A 15,848-nucleotide genomic window follows, 5' to 3' on the forward strand; every position below is an offset into this window, starting at 1 on the left:
AAATTTAATACCATCATCGGTGGAAAAAACGTCAAAAAATGGAAACTAATAATAATTAGTCGGATTGAGGTAAAAATTCGAATAAGATCGAAACCTATCAAAATAACTTATAAAGGTACGTGTGGCCGCATTTAATTGACTGGCGTTGTATAAATTATAGAAATTAACTGCGTGACTGTACAAAGTTAATTTTTTTCTTCTTCTTGGTAAACTAAAATTCTCACAAAGTTGGCAATGGCACTTGAAAAGCACGTCACATATATCAAGTAAATTCATTTTTATGCATTTAAATAGCCAAAATATATAATGAATGGCCTTCTGTTCGGTTTATAAAAGAGGTGGTGAGCAATAAGATTTACATCGGCGGGCCGTAGGCTGTCAACCCCTCATTTAGATCGTATTCCGATGGGTTTAGGACTAAATCCTACGAGTTCATGTCTTATTTATCGAAGAGTTGTCTCGGTATGTTGTTATGGCTTTAGACTTATACCAAATACAACGGGGTTAGGCTAGTATTATCCATAAAAGTTGTTACACGCAAATCTACATTTTTGTAAACTGTTCCTCTTTTTGTATAATTTAAATGGTTAAAACATCGCCTTATGCGGTTTTACAAATTTGGCTTTTCATAACATGGTTGCATAGGCCTACTTTTATAGTTCTAAAACTTTCGACTAAGATATGTAGGGCTGTATAAGCCCTACTTTTTTCTTTTGTTTTGATACGTAGAAAGCAAGGCAAAAAAATCTACAAATCCCGCACTCCGCAACGCATATTATTTGGGTTAAGGCGCGGGTGTGAGTTTGGGTAAGTCAAGCAATACTTGACCCACCCAAACTCGACCCGCACCTTAACCCCAAAAATATGATACGCGTTGCGATATAAGGTATTTGTAGATTTTTGTTTTTTTGCGTTACTCTTCATATCAAACCGCAAGAGCCCCAATATTTTACACATTTGGGAAAATGGCAAGCAATACAAAAAAATGGCTCATACTTAAATTTAAAGTATTGGTCGCTTAAACAGTTCAGTGAGTGGATTAAGTTAGCAAAGGCCCGCTTTATTACTTTTAGCAGACAGTAAAAAGGTTGAGAAACACCGCGCTTTAGGGTGAACTCATCGAATCAAAGTATTTTTCAATAGAAAAACTTGACAAAACATATTACATTTTCAGCCTAAAGATGCGTATATAGGATAAGTGAGCTTATCCAAAGATCAAAATTTTCATTTTGGTTGGCATGTTGTGATCGTGTTATGTTTGTCATTTTGCCATACCACACAAGCTTGAAAAGGTTATTTATTATCATACACATTAACTAATAGTATTAATTATGGCCTTTTATATGTTTTGAATTTATTTAATTAATGTTTGGCTTTTTCTGGCTTTTTTATCCACGGTTTGACTTTTTTTCAAAATTTTAATCTGGCAACCCTGGTGAGCTGCTAATGCTTAATTGGTAATGCCTTTACAGAAGTAATTTAAAAGCTTATTTTGAACTAACTGTACAAAGTTACATTTGCTGTGTATTTAAAAGTTATTTGAACCCAAATAGACTTGCCATACGTCCCGGTTTTGCCGGGACAGTCCCGGTTTTGAGGCCTTGTCCCGGTGTCCCGCCCGGTTAACCAATTTGTCCCGGATTTTTCAATTTAAGATTTCCAACAAAAATGTAAAAACTCTTGACTTAGCCATTTAGCAATTCTTTCTCAGAACTAAGTAATACTTTTTACTTTTCTTATTTGGTTGGTAAGGCTGTCAAGCAAATTTTTAACATAAGTTAATTATTTTTCCACTGGGTGTTCAGAAGTATTTTTCTGGGGGTGAGGTTGCTGGGCCTAGTTTCTTTTTTATGGGTGATGAGTAAAAAAAATTAAATGGATATTATCCGACGGGTGCTGAGAGATATCTTTTTGAAGAAGATAAGCGAGTGAGTGCCGTCGTAAACCGGTCACTGTTTTCACTGTTAAGCAATTTTTATTATCCATGAATTTTTTTACGTATGGCGCAGTTTGGTGCCGGTATTATTTGCTTGAATATTACGCAAGTCTAAACAATTGCTGTTACAACTTGAAGTTTAACGTTTGTTAGTAACTCTGGGTCGATAAATGTTGCGTTTTTCAGCATTACAAATCAAATTAAAGTCATAACATACTGATTGCCTTAATAGAAATAAGTTCTAATGTTTCCAACTTAAGACTTCTATGTTTAAAAACTTCTTGATGTTTGTTACCGCGCAAAATTTAGGTAGAGTTCGCAAAATTTCGCATTTAATGTGGCGGTTTAAAAAGTAACCAACTTTCAGTTTCGAACGAGATTTTACTCGTTCGACGCAATATGGTACAGGGATTACGTATCTGCTTAGAGGTGTTACGTTTGTGAGTGGTTCCAAAATTACTTTTAGTTACATACTTTGTTGCATTGTATAAAAAACTTTAATAGCAATTACCTGCGTGGAAATAAAAATCAAACTATACGTATATTGCCCTAATTAAATTTACTTTTAGGTTTAAGAATTTCTTGAAGTATTTTAACGCGCAACATTTATGTTGAGTTCGAAAAATTTCGCATTTAATGCGGCGGTTTTAATCGTAACCAATTTTCAGTTTTAACCGAGATTTTACTTACTTTGGACGCAGTATGGTACCAGGATTACGTATTAGCTGAATATCATGCAATGCGAACCATGGCTGCTATATACAACTTAAGGTTTTACGTTAGTGAGTGGTTCCCTATTGATACATGTCACTGGTTTTCGATACGTAAAAGATGCTTGACGTGCTTAGCTAGGCTTGCCATACGTCCCGGTATAGCCGGGACAGTCCCGGTTTTAAGGCCTTGTCCCGATGTCCCGCCCGGTTAACCAATTTGTCCCGGATTTTTCAATTTGAGATTTACAAAGAAAAAGTAAAAAATGTAACAACTCTTGAATTAGCCATTTAGCAATTCTTTGTCAAAACTAAGTAATACTTTTTACTTTTTCATTTTTTAAGGCTTTTAAGCAATTTTTTTTTAACCTAAATTAACTATGTTTCGAGCGGGTCTGTTACCGCGCAAAATTCAGGTAGAGTTTGCAAAATTTCGCATTTTATGCGGCAGTTTCAATTGAAACCAATTTTCAGTTTCAAACGAGATTTTACTCACGTTGGTCGCAATATGGTACAGTGATTACGTATCTGCTTAAAGGTTTTACGTTTGTGAGTGGGTCCAAAATTGATTTTTGGTTAGCCTACATACTTTGTTTTATTGTATAAAAAAACTGTTTGAAGATAGTAATTTAATCTCACAAGACTAAGATTTGAATATGTTTCTTTAAAAATTGCTTTTTGTTTACATACTTTGTTGCATTGTACAAAAAAATTTAATAGCAATTATACCTGCGTGGAAATAAAAATCATATTAGGTATATTGCCTTAATTAAAGTTATTTACTTTTAGGTTTAAGAACTTCTTGAAGTATGTTACCGCCCAAAATTTAAGTAGAGTTCGCAAAACATCGCATTTAAAGCGGCGGTTTTAATCGTAACCAATTTTAAGTTTCAAACGAGATTTTACTTACGTTGGACGCAGTATGGTTTCAGGATTACTTATTTGCTGAATATCACGCAATGCGAACAATGGCTTCCAAACAACTATAGGTTTTACGTTAGTGAGTGGTTCCCTATTGATATATGTCACTGGTTTTCGTTACGTAAAAGATGTTTGACGTGCTTAGCCGTTGGGTATTAAGTCATTTCATTTCAAATAAGCACACATTATTTACAATACTGTTTCAACTAAACGTAAAATTTTAGTTTGCAAAGACGAATTAGATGTTTCACAGTCACGCAGATAAATGCGATAATTTGTAAGTAACACGCCATGCGATTAAATGCTGCTTCCACACAGGCTAAAGAATGTGACTCCATTTGTGGGGAAGCATTTTGTTAACCCATTTCAGGTACAATAAGCAAAAAAATAGTCAAGGGACGACCAACATATATGCTCTATAACAATTAACGATTAGAGAAATTAAAATACTTTATTTAGAAAAAATTAAAATGTTCACCACTTTACACACTTTTTAGCACTGAAGCCAGGATATTACGCAATCCGTAACATTAGTTTTAAGTAACATGGTAAATTACCTTCTTAAATTATCGGCAATAACACGCGGCTCAAGCAAATGGCGCAGAACATAATATGTAATAGTTTTAAGAGGCCAGCTTGATGGAATCTTACATTTTGTTCAACCAATGCTTGAGAATGATTTGGTCCGAGGAATACGAATTTGTTATGGAGACAGCGCCTTTGCCAACATGTACGGCCTAAAATTGTCCCTGCTTTCACGAGGGCCGCATTCTACTTTAATTGTAGAAAGTATTTACTGGACTCATTTTATTCACAATACAGAACATTACTTTCGGTTACAATTTAAATTAGGCCCACTTGACAAACCACCCTTAAAAATACCCCCTGACAAAATATAAAATAACCTCAACCCCGTTAAGTTAATTAGTTGCATTAAATTATTTTGTATTAGGTCTACATAAAGTTTATTTGCTGTTTTCAATATGCGTCCCGAATTTACGTTTCTAAAAAATGGCAAGCCTATGCTAAGCCGTTGAGTATTTAGTCGTTTCATTTCAAATAAGCACACTCTTGTGTTTTCTTATGTTTGTTAACTTTTTAGCACAAAGTCTCTTTGAATGTCTTTGCATGTTTTCATATCATCGGAGATATAACGACCGATAACAAACTACACTATTTTCAAGTTTTCTCATCAATGTTTAATTACAAATGCCGAATTGCTTTTCGTAGAGAGGGGGGCGGCGCTAGGCATTGGAAAATTACCAAAAGGGGATGCGGCTGAAATAAGGTTAAGAACCACTGGTCTATCTAGCCTAAAGGTGGTTTTAAGCAAATGCTTTTATTTTGCTTTAATATTCTTTAAATATAGACAACCATAAAGCAAAATAAGCTATAAATTATAATGCCGAAAAGGAAAACTCTATTTACTGATGAGTGATAAGCTACGCCTTGTTTCAGAAAGGGACGTATTAATTTCGAAGCTAAATGCAATACTTCAAACGTAACAATTCTACTTTCGTTTTACTTGCAGGCAAAAAAATGTCCTCATTTGGTTGCTCAAAATATGGTTTTCCCAGTCTACATTAAGTTTATTGGCAGTTTTCAATATGCGTCCCGGATTTAGGTTTCTAAAAAATGGCAAGCCTAACCCAAGCTAATACTTTGGTAAGTGATGTGTTGACTGCTGTAGATGTACATCTACACATCAACTCAGTGCGTTTGTGTAGTAATTTTAAGAATCGTCATTATTTTAATTGTTACGGCGATTGTTTTCATTTTGCCAACAATAACTAGCCCAAATATAATGTTTAATTGAAGATTCAGGCACAAACGTTTCGGTGAGTTCGTACCATTTGTTGTTTGCTGTTGTAAAATGTATATATAATATGCCCGTTCGTTGATTTTAGAAAACCGCTCACTCGCCTGCATGCTTGCTCGTCCTGCCAATGCCAATTGAAGCATTTGAAGCGTGTGAAACAAGCGGCCCGTGTGCGGTCTGGACGCGTTTTGAAAAATTAAATACCTTTATTCTCAATTCTCAATGTCACATGTTTTCTTGTAGGTTAGTTTAAACCCAGGCTCGCGGGCCACATATGGCCAGCAACATCATTATCTGTGTTCCATGGCATAGTTTGATTTAGTGATAAACCTATTTCTTTGAGAAGGTACAGTCTTCGTGTAAAACCTATATACAGAAAAATTTAAATTATAATGAAAATCAAGGCAGCTTCAGAGGGTGCGGGGAACCAGATCATGGTCCCTTTAAAATTAACTTGTTTACCAACTTACTTTGAATTTCGTGTAAATCCTTTCAGCTCAATGGCGACGTGCATAATATGGACTTGTTGCTGCCGTTTGTTTGCCAACTTTACGCGGGTAAACCATAACTATTATCCGGCTTAGTTAAAATATTTTTTTCTTATGGCCTTTATGTGTGACGAGTAGCTAAAATCATTTTGCCGTTTTACGTTTTTGTCTTACCCCACTAATTTTTGTTCAAACCCATAGTGATAACATCGTTGTATCGACGAGCAATGTGCTTTTTCTTGTGCCCAATGTCCTGTTAGAGCAGACCTGGGCAACATACGGCCCGCGGGCCGGATCCGAATATAAGGTAAGGTAAATTTTTGCGCGTTGTCTTATCTAAATTGCGCATTGTCTTATCGCTTTATATTTTGAACGTTGTTTTATCGCTGTGAATTTTGAACGCGTCTCGCACATTTTTATCTCCTTTTTTCTTAGTGTGATTTTACTTTGCGTCTTGTTGGCTTTGTGTGTCAGTCCCTGACAAAGGCTTGCCGGATAGTAAGCCGAAACGTTGGTAGAAAGTAATATATATTGCCAGAAGAACCTGTTTTAAATATACTATGCCTGGTAGCAACAGTATATTTATACAAATTCACGTTTGTCAGCCTAATTTAGTTAATGCCATGTTGTGTATTTCTCCCGATTTATGCCTTCTTTGCAGGTAACTTAAAGCCTCACAAGCCAAAAAACATTGTAAGTTTTTTGTGGGAAATTTTTACGTATTTAACCTTAATTTTTTAGTCAACTCGACCCACAACTTGATAAAAGCCAATATATCAAGCAATGTACATTTTTTTTATCTGTGCTCAATGCTTGACGTACCCCTCTATGTCTAAATTAAAATTTTCGTTTTAAAGCAAATAGCCCAGCGTTTCTTGACCGTTGCGCCGCGGCGCAGAAGGCTGCCAGGTGCGCCGCGAGCAAAAGGAATAAATAATGTAGGTCCTGTTATACTATTATATAAAACATATATTTTTTACTTTCCTATTAAGCTTAGCTCATTGATTCCACAAGCCATTTAAGTAGAAAACGCAATAAGACCTACAAAGCAACACTATCTAAATCAGTAATTAATCTATAAATAGGCTACCATAGTAGACCTATTGAGACCACCGACATGATAATGCCATACTCGAAGTAATAACCACGACAGAATACAATCTAAAATAGTCTAAATAAGACCTAAACACGAAATAAGTTCAAATTTAATCGGAACAAGACTTAAATGGACAAAATAAGGTTTTTAGTCTTAAAGGCTGGAGTCCCTTTAAAGATATGCAACTATATAAAACCTATATAATAAAAAAAATGCAGGCAATTTAAGAGAAATACCGGTACACCTAAAAAAATTCGCGCTCGCTTCGCTCGCAAGGTGGGCCGCCCTATTTGCATATATCTATAGGTGCGCCCCAAGTAAAAAAGGTTAAGAAACACTGAAATAGCCTATAGTCACATTTTTTTCCTTTGTGTTAAATTCGACGTAAATTGTACATTTGCGCACAACTCCTAACGTAATAAAAAGTTCGTTAGCTTATTTAATTTTTTAGCGTCGTAGTATGACGTCATATTACGTGCATTTGAGATCCTCTTTTTTGACCCGGCATTTCTCATGTGGCCCGCGGTTAAAAATAATTGCCCACCCCTGTGTTAGAGTGATTACGCCCAGGGCAATTTGAGTTTTTTTGCTTATTGTAGTAGTGAAGTTGGTTGTGTTTAAGTACAAAAGGAGTGTTTAAGTACAAAAATTTGGTGACTGTGTTTTGCGCTTTTGTAGCTTTATATTTCTGGACTCGAGAAATTGTAGATTTTCAATGGTATGAGTTGATCTTAACAAAAATCGAAACAACCTAAATCATTTCGTACGGTTATGTATAGACGAGATATTTTTATCATGTCATTAGACAAGGGTGAATGAAATCTTGAGATCGATGCTAGGGGTGAACAAAACTAAAAAAGTTCAAGAAGCACTGCTTTAAACAATTAGTAAACTCACACATACCTGGTTATATTACATAGGGCTACCCCTTGATCTTGAGAAAAGGTTTCTACCTTATCATCCTCCGTAGCGATGTGGCATGGTTGTTGATACAATCGTGTCACCACAGTGCTTATGTTATTTTCGTTCAAAAAAGTAACATGACATGCGTTCCTGCTTGTTAAGCAAACAAATTTATGTCACATAATTTTGAACTCGTTGTTCTGTATGACTACTTTTTTTGTAACATAAAACATTTGACATACCTGTTTTCTTTACCGTTAACAAAAACAACAAACGCGATAAGAAATTCCAATCCCCAACTCATGTTAGACCATGGATGCAACTGTATCTACAGTTCGGCTGATGATCAGTTTCCTAAATGTCTTACACGCTGGGTTTGGAATGGTATACAAAATGCAGGTGCCATATATACAGCATAGACCCGGACACGGATGTAAAATCAATTTATGCCCACATTCGGAAAAAAGCAGAAATATACGCAGAATTGAGTAAAATTAAGGCATAGAAAGGCTTAAACAAATGTTTAACTTGATAAAAATAACCGTTTTACTGCTCACGTGAACTCTCTAAGATGCTTTTAAGACCAAAAAGATTTTTGAAAAGCGTTTACAAAACAAATAACTTTAAGTTGAAAGTGCACATAATGGCAACATAGATGGAACGTGCAGTTTTTATAGAGTTTTAAAAGAACCCTCGAAAAACTAAAAGTTTTTGATTTTAGAAAAGAATAAACATACTGACACGCATCATCTTTTTAGTAATTTTGTCGTTTTTTATGTCATTTGCGTGAATAACTCAAATTTAAAAATACACGAATTTATATTATATTACCACCCCATTTCCCAAACTTACCAATAACGTATGTCCTGGTCCAACTCATATTCTACACACTAACGCTTTTAGAATATATGTACATTTTTTTAATAGTATAAATTTAACGTTTGAAATGAATTAATCAATTATTAGAAGCGAAATGGCGTTCTGGATAAGAACGTGCATTTCATTACCCTCTTCTATTCAAACAATATATATTTAAATACGGCTTTTTTAAAACACAGTATTGAGACCAACGACATATTACAGCCAAATACACAGTAATATTCAGCACAGCATAAGAACAAAATCGTTTCAATAAGACTTAAATCTGTCGGAATAAGGCCTAAATTCATCGGAATAAGGCTTAAAATTATCGGAATAAGGCCTAAATTCATTGGAATTAGTCCTAAATTTATCGAGAACATTAAGCTATTCAAAAGTAACTCGCGGACCACTAAAATAGCTCTGTGGCCCACAGCTTGCCGACCACTGATCTAGATGATAGGCTACCTTTTTATCAGGGTGTCGAAACGTTGAACTTTTCCGTTTCTGGTTCGTTTCGGGTTCAAGGATTTTTTCGGTATCCGGTTCAGTTCCGGTTTCGGATCGGTCCAATTTAAAAGTTTCGGTTCAACCATAGTTATTTTAAAACAGATTTATAAAGTTCCCGTTCGGGTACAATATGAGTTAAACTAAATCTGAACAAATGGGTCAATAAAATCAAATAAAATTATTGAATTCTAACTATTTAATCTACTTGCAAAATCTGTAAAAATTGCTAGACGCAAAAAATAACTACCAAATAAACTGAATATAAACAAAAACACAAACAACAACTTTATTTAAAAGTGCTACAGGGAAAAAACGCTACAACCCGAGTCCCGAGTTTCGGACAACCCGAGTCCCGAGTTCGACGTGCGCAGTACTAAATTTCGAAACTGATAAGGCCGCAAACTGTAAGTCGTAAACGAGGAATAGCATATTATGGAATATATTCCAACCATGCATTCCGGTGTGTAGGTAGGGTTTATGACACCCCTATGAGTGGATTGCTTTATTTCCATTGTTTTTTAGTTAAAAGTTAAAAAAAACATACTGCAGTGTTGGAGCCGAACTCGGGACTCGACAAAATTGCACATTTGGCCGGATTTGGAGTCGGATTCGGGACTCGAGAGTCGAACTCGGGCTATTTTTTTGCCGGAGTTGGACTCGGTAGTCGGGTTCGGGTAATTTTTTTTATCGGACTCCGCCGTCCTGCTCTGTAGTAACAACCGCATGTCTCAATCTAAGCCCTGATATGAACATACAAATATACACACGTGAAATTAATGTCAGTCTATGGGCCCTATATAGGAAATTAAAAAAACTCTACTTTATAACACAAGATACCAACACGCTGTAGCCTGTAGGCTACGACCTACGATTACCAACCGACGGTTATTATGCAATAGAACGCATCATTATCACAATGTGGTCAAACAACTCAGTAAGATCACTGACCAACAAAAAAAATTGGCATGGAAGGTAACACTGATTCTAGGGTATATTAGGGGCGCTGAGCTCGAAAATGCCACTAGTTTTTGCAAATTGGCTCTAGTTTTTAAGATTTAGGCGAATTTAGTTGATTGAGGCGAATTTAGTTTGATCTTTTCTGTTCTTTTCCATATATTCAACACAAAAATGCCCCATTCATTAGTATTGTCATCAAATCCTTCTAACATATTGCAACTTGTGAGACAAAGCTTCTTATATTACATTAAAACTTTCTTGAAGTGGACAATAAATAGCAGTAATTTAGTAAAAACCAACCAAGTATGCCGAAGCCTGAACAAGAAAGAGTAGGCTATTGTTTTGGACAGCTTTGCATTGGGCACCAGCAGTAATCTGTCATCATGTGAATATCCCATCTACCTTTATATCTCTCTTCCATTAATTTGATATCTTGGTGAAACCTTTCACCCTGTTCCTCACTCATATTTCTGAGGTTTTCCGGAAAGTGATCCAAGTGGCTGAACAGATAGTAAACTGTTATGCTTATCCTTGATCTAACAGCTTGAAAGTTCGTCAGCATCACTTCTACGAAATCCACATAGTTCCTTGCTTTTGTGTTTCCAAGAAACCCTTTTACAACTGCAATGAAAGAGTGCCAGGTTGCCTTCTCGACTTCAGTCATATTTGATAAAAAATCTTGACCTTTAAATAATTTTCGTATTTGTGGCTCATCAAAAATTCCTGCTTTCATCTTTTCAATACAAAAACCAGGAAATACTTTGTACAGGTAATCAAAATAAGCATCATCTTTGGCCTTGATAAATTTTTTCATCAAACCCAATTTGATATGCAATGGGGGTAAAATGATGCGATCACGACTGACCGAAGGTTAATATACAATGTTTTTATTTCCGCGCACAAGCTGTTCACGTATGGGCCATTCCTTTTTAATCCAGTGTTGATCAGTGGACCGACTATCCCAGTAACAAATAAGGATACTTGGTGTAGACCCCTGTTGTCCTAAGGACCTATGAGAAAGTTGATAATTTTCAAATCAACGCATTTTTTCTAGTTATATTCAGTACAAGAAAGTTTCTTCAGGACCATCTTCACACTTTGTTAGTGTTCCCTAAAACGAATCAAACTTATTTCCTTTAGGAAGTACCACACATTTCAATTTTTTGGAGCTGACAATTAATAACCTCCAGTATTGTAATGATTAAGTGCACTTAAGTCACTGTTTTTAAATGACTTGACTTAACTAGTTTTTAAATGACTTTGATTTTTTTTAAATGACTTTACTTGACAAGTCTTTCGGACAAATGACACGACTTGACCTAAGTTTTTTGAACAAATGACTTGGGTTGAAATAAAGCATTTCTTTAAGTTTTTATTTATAAAATTGAGCTATTTGTCCAAATTTTTGCACAAAAAACAAATTACTTGCTATATGTTGCGTTTTCCTTTTTTTTTAAGTTCAGTTATTGTTCATATTCATGCAAGTTTAAAAATTCTATTTTAACGATTTATTTTATGACAAGGACATGACTTGAAGTTCACTTGCTCTAATTATGACTTGACTGGGACTTGACTTGCGCAACTGATGACTTGGTCTGGGACTTGACTTGTTATTTATTCAAAAAGACTTGACTTGGACTTAAGTCATTTTAAAATGACTTGTTTACAACACTGATAACCTCCATTCTTCTGGTTTATATTCAAGTAGAAGTACACCCATAGATGAAAGAAGTCCTTCGATGTTAATACAGTGGGCCTCCACTAAATTTCCTTCTTGAGAGAAAAATTGCACTAACATTTCTTCTCTATCTCGGTAAAACGTAATTTTTGTTGCCGAATCAAGAATGTTAATATCACAGAGGCGAGAAGCCAGCATAGACGCTTGTTAAATCACAAAACTAGGTCGTTTAGCTGATCTTGAGTAAAGGCATCGGTTTACTTTGCATTTGTAAAGATGGAGTCGGTGTCACTGCAGTTGCTACAGCTGCTACTATTACCATATTCATCTTCTACTTCATACCACATCGCAGCTTTATCCGAAATCAGATCTGGCAGGGTTGTAAAAGCTAGAACAGGAATTTCAGGGCAGTGTGCAACTGGCCGTAAAGCAGTTGGGGTAATGCCATGACTTCGTCTTGTTTTGGTTCCAACCTTTCAGTTGCAAAGTTTCAGTGCAATGCTTGCAGACTATGTGAAAACTAACTATTGCCTTATCCGGCGCTACCAAACTTATGTTAGTGTTTGATGGGAGATGAGGGCCTTACTTACCTCCCAAGCGAGAAATTTGTGCCAGACAAATCAACATTAGGGTAAAGCTAAATAGCTCTTCGCATGGCTTTAGTTTTTATTAACATATGTTATTCACTAGTGTAAAGGAGCCAGCGTCTGAATTTGTTATTTACTCTGTTCGTTGTGCGTGTGCTAAAACCGTGCTAAAGTCGTTCTGACATATTTTATTTTTCCTGCTCGTTATCTGGCCAGTTTTAATTCCCAACGTATTCCTTTTTCCTGGACGTTAGTCGTATCCGAATGCTGCAAATGCTGCACCCAAGTCAACGATGTACGCCTTACTGGCGACACGTGTTTTTACTGCGCTGTAAGTTATTTCATTGAAAGCGAGCTATGCTGAATTCTTTGAATGTACAATAAATTTATAACCTGACAGTATGCTCTTTGAAATGCAATGGCAGTTTGTTTGAGCTTCGATTTAGTGAAGTTCAGATGGCACGGTGGACGGTGGTCATGTCTCCTCTGTTGAAATATACATTGGTTCACCCTTTTGACGTTATGAACACGCAATTAAACCTTTCTGAATTAAATTTTATGCATACTGTCAGATTGCGCAAAAAAAGTATAAATCAATTTGGTTTTATAGCGCAGTTTCTCACTTGTTAGTATTTTTAAGCTACGCCGATCAATTTTGATTTGTTCAAACGTTTGTTACCAAGATTATGTCAGCGTATTAGACAAAGAAAATCGTTTGACGCTTTAAATTATTAGTTACGCAAGACTGTTTTAGTTGTTGTTGCGAAAGTATGGGCCTTTCTGGTAAAGTTAGTGAAAATATTACGATCGAAAGGTGAAAATATTACGATTGAACACTTCTCGTGATATCTAATCTCAAAACCAATGAACGGATAAATTCTATCTCAGCCAGCACTTACAGAAATCGTTACTTCTAAACTCTAAAGTGTCAAAGGTACTGCAGCTATTGTCTTTGGTCACGTGTTATGGATTGATGTTTCATATCTCACCCAAAATAACCTAACCACTTGTCTGAAATCCCTGCTTTACTTAACCGCTATGTTTCATTAGAAGGAAAACAGAACAGAAGACCAAACCTTGTTACCAATTCCCTACATAACGGGAGATTTATCTCATTTTTTACTGCAAGCAAGCATGCTCTGGGTATGGTAAACCCATGATTTCTTAGGCCTTTGATGCCTCATTTACCCTTCAGGCGGTGTGAGATAACCGTCATGTAGTCCACATGAAGTTACTAGCATGTAAAGAGTAACTTTCTAAAATAACCTTTTGCGCCAAGGTTATTATGTCTGCTATTTAGAATTTAGGGAACCCATCCAAAACCTTGCTAAACGACAGAATTAATCACTTTCAAATATTTTGTTACTTGACGTCTGTCAACCCAAACATAAATTTTTAATCAATCCGAAAGTGCTTATATGAAAGTTGTGCAATTTTTAGCAGGACCTTTAGTTTAATAAAACATCACCATATGGCAGTTTTACATAGCCTACTGTTTACAACTGGCTTAGCAAAAAATAAACGAATTTCAACATTATATAATGATATTGAATTTAGCAACTCACGTACTGTTTTCTGCAATGAAGTCAATAAAAAAGAAAAAAAAACTAGAAACGTACCGGTACTTCATCACGCTTTGTTCAACAGCTTTATATGGAGTAAAATACCACATGTCTCCACAGTTGGTAAATCAGCACCAAGGTAACCTTGGTTATAGGTCCACGTTAGTTTAACACTTTAGTGGCAAGGTTAGCGGTTAGTCAGCCTAAAAGTTAACGTTAACACTCGCACTAAATTCAAACTCGAGGTAATGCAAATCTATATTTATATGTTTGTGTGTCTTTTATTTCATTGCAAATACGAAGTAGGGAACAACAAACGCTTTTATTACTTCCACATACTAAAATTAAATAGGAATAAATCCGTATATATATATATAGAGAGAGAGAGAGAGAGAGAGAGAGAGAGAGAGAGAGAGAGAGAGAGAGAGAGAGAGAGAGAGAGAGAGAGAGAGAGAGAGAGAGAGAGAGAGAGAGAGAGAGAGAGAGAGAGAGAGAGAGAGAGAGAGAGAGAGAGAGAGAGAGAGAGAGAGACTATATGGATTTCCGTCTTTCATAATACGTATAGTATAAAATTTATGAAAAAACGTTTCCTTTAATTGGGCTTCCTAAACACATTGAAGTACCTCTTACCAACAACAAAATTAAAAAAAATTGCTTTGAGGATATTTATCCTTTAATATGCTTTTGTCCGCCATTTAGGAAGTAGTAGAAATTTGGTGTAGGAGAAAATTTAACAAAGAATGTATGTGATGTAGGCGCTGCGAATAGTGTAAACATAACGAATAATACACTAAAACGCGACAACTCGGCGTCAGATAAAATACGGCTTTGGTCTAGACGTGCCATAAACAGGATTGGCATTACATTTAGGAAAACCATAAAACAGAAAAACATACACAGACTGCAGTGATATCCTGAAGTAAAACACTTCAGAGAAAAAGGATGTCGACAATGACAAGGGTGAAAAATATGCATATGACGTAATTCTATCTGCAGTACCATATCTAACTGAGAAAATTATAGGATAAGGCATTTATAGAAAAATTACTTGGTTTCCTACCTGACAAATTTACAGCTTTAAGAATACCCTAAAACTTTAAGCGGATATAACGAGACGTCAAAATAGAAGTAATCTTAAGATATGTGCTGATTAACTTTACTGTGCTTTAATTTGCAACTTAGAAAAACGCGTAAGTTTGGTTAAAATTGGCAACTTTAGAAGGAGACTTGACGCTTTAGAAGGAGACTTAATATAATAAAAAGATTAGAACGCTGTTCAAATTATATGACGGCCATTGAATCCATAAGTGAACTGAAATCACTTTGAGAGTTTAAAAGGTTACATAAAGTGCCGAAAAATGCCTTAATTTTATCTTAATTTTTTGAATTTAGTTTTAATAATTTAATTTAAGTTGAAGATGTGTAACAACTGCGTATTGCAAAGACGTCATAGATTTTCGCAAACAAGAAAACGTTTCATTAACTATATTACTTCGGTAAAAAATAATTTGTAGAAGTTTTAAATGCACAGAGCGCGTGGACACATATGTACATATAAAACGCCTTTAATTTTAATATTTTCCCTCAAAAATATTCGCGCGAAGCCCAAAAATTTGTGCATTTGTATGTCTGCGCCCCGTCTGGATCTACCCCTGCCTGATACCTATTCCAAAGTATATACAAGTGCAACACACAGAACGCCTTCCCATTGTAATAGCTTGAAACAAATCCTTGTTAGTTTAAAAGTTGATATCGTGTTTAAAAGTAAAAATATCACCTGCCGCAATAAACGCCATATTTTGTAAACTCTATCAAATTAGACG

At 35.5% G+C, this 15,848-nt stretch overlaps 1 protein-coding gene across 1 annotated transcript; it reads right to left on the bottom strand.

The window, feature by feature from the left end:
- Positions 1 to 10,532: 10,532 nt before the first annotated feature.
- Positions 10,533 to 12,383, bottom strand: LOC146168270 (uncharacterized). Its single transcript, XM_083386245.1, has 2 exons — positions 11,878 to 12,383; positions 10,533 to 11,382 (listed from the first exon to the last, which is right to left on the bottom strand). Exon 2 carries the CDS (start codon positions 11,010 to 11,012, stop codon positions 10,533 to 10,535), a length of 480 nt encoding a protein of 159 aa, XP_083242371.1. The 5' UTR covers positions 11,013 to 11,382; positions 11,878 to 12,383.
- Positions 12,384 to 15,848: the final 3,465 nt, after the last annotated feature.

The sequence above is a fragment of the Ascidiella aspersa genome, chromosome 1, assembly GCF_963924565.1.
Source record: "Ascidiella aspersa chromosome 1, kaAscAspe10.2, whole genome shotgun sequence".
In the NCBI taxonomy this organism is placed as follows: Eukaryota; Metazoa; Chordata; class Ascidiacea; order Phlebobranchia; family Ascidiidae; genus Ascidiella; species Ascidiella aspersa.